The sequence below is a fragment of the Aplysia californica genome, unplaced genomic scaffold (assembly GCF_000002075.1).
Source record: "Aplysia californica isolate F4 #8 unplaced genomic scaffold, AplCal3.0 scaffold00127, whole genome shotgun sequence".
Taxonomy (NCBI): domain Eukaryota; kingdom Metazoa; phylum Mollusca; class Gastropoda; order Aplysiida; family Aplysiidae; genus Aplysia; species Aplysia californica.
In genome coordinates this window covers 756352-760157 of record NW_004797397.1, presented here as the reverse complement: position 1 = coordinate 760157, position 3806 = coordinate 756352, and the positions used below count along the sequence as shown (strand labels likewise).

General features: G+C 42.0%; 1 protein-coding gene across 1 annotated transcript in view; it reads left to right on the top strand.

Annotated features, from left to right (window-relative positions):
• Positions 1-1434: 1434 nt before the first annotated feature.
• LOC101856506 (matrix metalloproteinase-24) overlaps positions 1435-3806 on the top strand; it is a gene marked incomplete at its 3' end in the record, with an annotated part of 16592 nt that continues 14220 nt past the window's right edge. The window contains 3 exon segments of the mRNA XM_013081353.1: positions 1435-1514; positions 1910-2033; positions 2760-2967. Of these exon segments, the coding sequence (XP_012936807.1) occupies positions 1435-1514; positions 1910-2033; positions 2760-2967 (412 nt within the window).

Below are 3806 nucleotides of genomic sequence, written 5' to 3'. Positions count from 1 at the left end.
GGGGGGGGACATTAACATCTGGAGCTCTTACGCACAGTAGAACTGTAATTAATTGTTATTGGGCTGATTCTACAATGTCATGCTCATAACTGTGCCTGAACTGCAATAGAGAACTGCTGCTTTTTCTTTCCTAATCCTTAATATCGTCATTTTTCCTCTACTTCTTTTGTATGTTTGTCACACTCTTGATACCCGCTATTTCCGGGGTGCATTGATAGTCGAAGCAGACTTTGTGCTGTTAAAGCTAGAGAAGTGAGCAGAGTAAGTCAGATTAGCTGTAAGGACTTCTCTGTTGACATCCACCCTTTGGCGCTCATATGACCTTATGCAGTTGCTAGCGCCGTAAAACCAGTACTAAAACAAACACTTCTCTCTTCAAAAAAGGAAAACCAAGGAAGCTCTGATGATGTATTATGGGACGAGCCACGACCGATAAGAACGCCAAATGTTGATGTTGTTTTAATTATTAACACATGTAATAATACAACTATTTTGTTTCTTTAAAAACCATCGGTCGCCCTTACTCCAAGTGTAAACAGTGTTTATGAGAGCGTGGGAGAGGTTCATAACAATTATTGTGAGGGTGCAGGTGTGTGCGTATGTGCGTGTGTATATGTGTGTGGGGGGAGGGGGGGGGAGGGGGGCACAAAAGAGAAAAGAGAATAAGCATAATAAATAATTATATTATCGTTTTTACCCCGCGGATTTTCCCATATCGCTGACGTTTATGAAACATAATCCCCGTGTTATTCGCGGGAATGCTGTCCTGCAAACCTAACTCAAACCAAGGGCTATAAATAGACTGCTTCACACGAACAGGTGGCGCAACTGACCCCGCAAGAGGGGGTGAGATTTTTACTCATTTTTTCTGCGTTACTGTCTTCTGTCTAGCTTTGTGTCGTGCTGATCTGTTTTCTGTGAGTCTTGTCTGTCATTTCTCTAAATCAGACACTCTTGTTTGTTTGTTTGTTTTTGTATTTGTTTGTTTGTGTGTTTGTGTGGGTTGTTGGCAGGTGCTCAGGTGTGGTTTGCTCCTTCTTCCCTATCAAAACAACTATCGTCTTTATTCCCTCCTTCTTATTTGTGCTTGTTACTCTCTTGTAACACCTCTAATCTTCGGAACTTATATGACCTTATTGTGTTGCAAGTGCCGTAAAACTCTTACTATAACCAAAACTCTCTCTCTCTCTCTCTCTCTCTCTCTCTCTCTCTCTCTCTCTCTCTCTCTCTCTCTCTCTCTCTCTCTCTCCCGATCTCTTACTTTTGAAGCATTTTGGCATATGATTATAATCCACCATTTTCAATAATTACTAGTAAGCAATACTTAATCTGGATCTCTGCTGATCTCCCCCTCCCCCTCCCTCTCACCCTCCCGTTTCCCTCACCCCCCCCCCCCCCCCACACCGGGGAAAAGGAACACGGGTGGGGTTTTATATGGAAGCTACCCCGCTGTGGGAACAAGGACAACGTAGGTCTAGGGCTGGGGGCCAGGCGGAAGCGATACGCGCTGCAGGGTGAGTTGGGAACACACAATGACGTTATACAGTCATCATTATCATCATCCAGTGCCAGATCTGCGACAGACATCGGCGATCATGGTTTTCCATTCATTCCTTTGCTCGGATGCTCTCAAAAAAGCTACATTTCCCTGATCTTTCCCTGTTACCCATTTGTTCAGGTTCCCAGTGAGAGCTAAATGTTCAAGACCCTTATGTCTATTCAGATTATGGTTGTACAGTAAGGATGTTGTATTGTAAGACCACAACAGAGAAAACTATCAAGGACACTGCAAAAGATCATCACCATTAACACAACTTCAGTCAGTTGTCTACTTATGTTATTGCCTTAAACTTTGGTGTCACTTCTCGATTGCTTTTTTCCCCCATTAATTGTTTTGAGATTACTGTAGTGTTCATCCTCTGTTTGACGCAGGGAGCAAATGGGCCAAACGAGATCTGACCTTCAAAATTTCGGAATACCCCAGAGGTATGTCACGTGACAGAGTGGAGAAAGAAGTTCACAACGCCCTCAAGGTCAGTACTGATTGTTTGCCTTCACTTAAATATGTAATGTCATTTGTTTATGACATATGCATAATATTATGTGTTTTAAATAGATAGATGGATATAGATAGATGGTCTTAACTGATCAAAAACGAATTATGCTAGCCTCTTAAATAGTCTTGACTTTGGACAGATCTACGTTTAATTCTACAACTTCATTTACAGTTACCATTACATGACAAATACAAATACAACAATGTTTACAATGACAACTACAACGACAACAACTGAAACTATAACCACAACTATAACTACAACTAAAACTAAAACTATAATAATATTTTTAATCACAACTTCAACTACAACAACTATAACCACACGACAACAACTGTAGCTCCAACTACGTTTACAGTTACAACTACAACGACAACAACAACTAAAACCATAATCACAACTATGACTATAACTAAAACTGAAAGTATATTTACATAAATTATGATCACAACTTCAACTACAACAACTAATACCGGGTGCCCACTACAGATGGGATCTGCCGATCACCCGACTCGGTCACCTCAAAAACAAACGTGTTTGTTGTCAGTTTCAGGCGATCGAGTCGGGCGATCGGCCCGATTCAGCCGTAGTGGGCACCCCGTATAAAACCAAGCGACAATAACAACAGCTACAACTTCAACTAAAACCACACGAAAACAACAACTGCAGCTACAAGTACAACTTTCGTAAATACTTCCACAGGTGTGGGGGGACGTGACGCCCTTGAACTTCATCCTCCGCCCCTATGACGACAGAGTGGACATTGACGTCAGGTTTGCACGCCGTAACCATGGAGACGGGAACCCTTTCGATGGGCGTGGCCAGACGTTGGCCCACGCGTTTTTCCCCCAGTACGGGGGAGACGCCCACTTTGATGACGACGAAAACTGGACGATTAACCTATCCTCAGGTATGCAAATGATGGGGTCAAGTGAAAAACAGGATACGTCTATTTTTATAAGAAATATAAATCAGAATGCAATGACAATGACAATGACAATGACGATCTTTATTCCTCTCGCAGGGAGAAATTTGTCTTGGTCGTTAATGATGGCAGCGGACGTTACAAAAGTTATCCCTTAGCTTACATTAGTTCGTGTAAAATATTCTTATGAAATTAACTGAGTGAAAAACCAACTAAGTCATTCACAAACTGTTGTCTTATAATAGCAGCTCAAGCTAAGGTAGTTGGTGGTTGACGGGGGCTCTGGTGTGGTTTCCTCCTTCTTTCCTATCAAAAATCTGTCATTCTTATCTCTTCCTACTTTGTGTTTGTTACTCTCTTGTAACACCTCTAATCTTTGGCACTTATACGACTCATTGTGTTCCAAGAGCCATAAAACTCTTAATAAAACAAGTTAGAGCTAGGCATGTTTGTCATTTTAAAAAGTGAAAAACAAGCTATGTCGTTGTCCGTTTATTCTGTCTTAACTCATTTTTACGTGGCCGATTCTGTTGTAATTGTTGATAGCATACGCCTCCATCAACATAATAGATCATAAGAAGCCGAGCTGCTTCGGCTCTGCCTTTCAGGACCAACCCTGGCTGAGGGGGATACAACGTCCCAGCAGAATAACGGAGATGCTAGTGCTTGTTAGAAATGTTCCCTACACTAGAATCGAACATACGTCTAAAGCGCCAAACTGCTTTGTTTGTTTGTTTGAGCAAAGAGAAGCTCATCGACATAATTATGGCCTTTTAGTGATGGGAAAAAGTAAGACAGACAGAAACAACCCCCCCCCCCCCCCC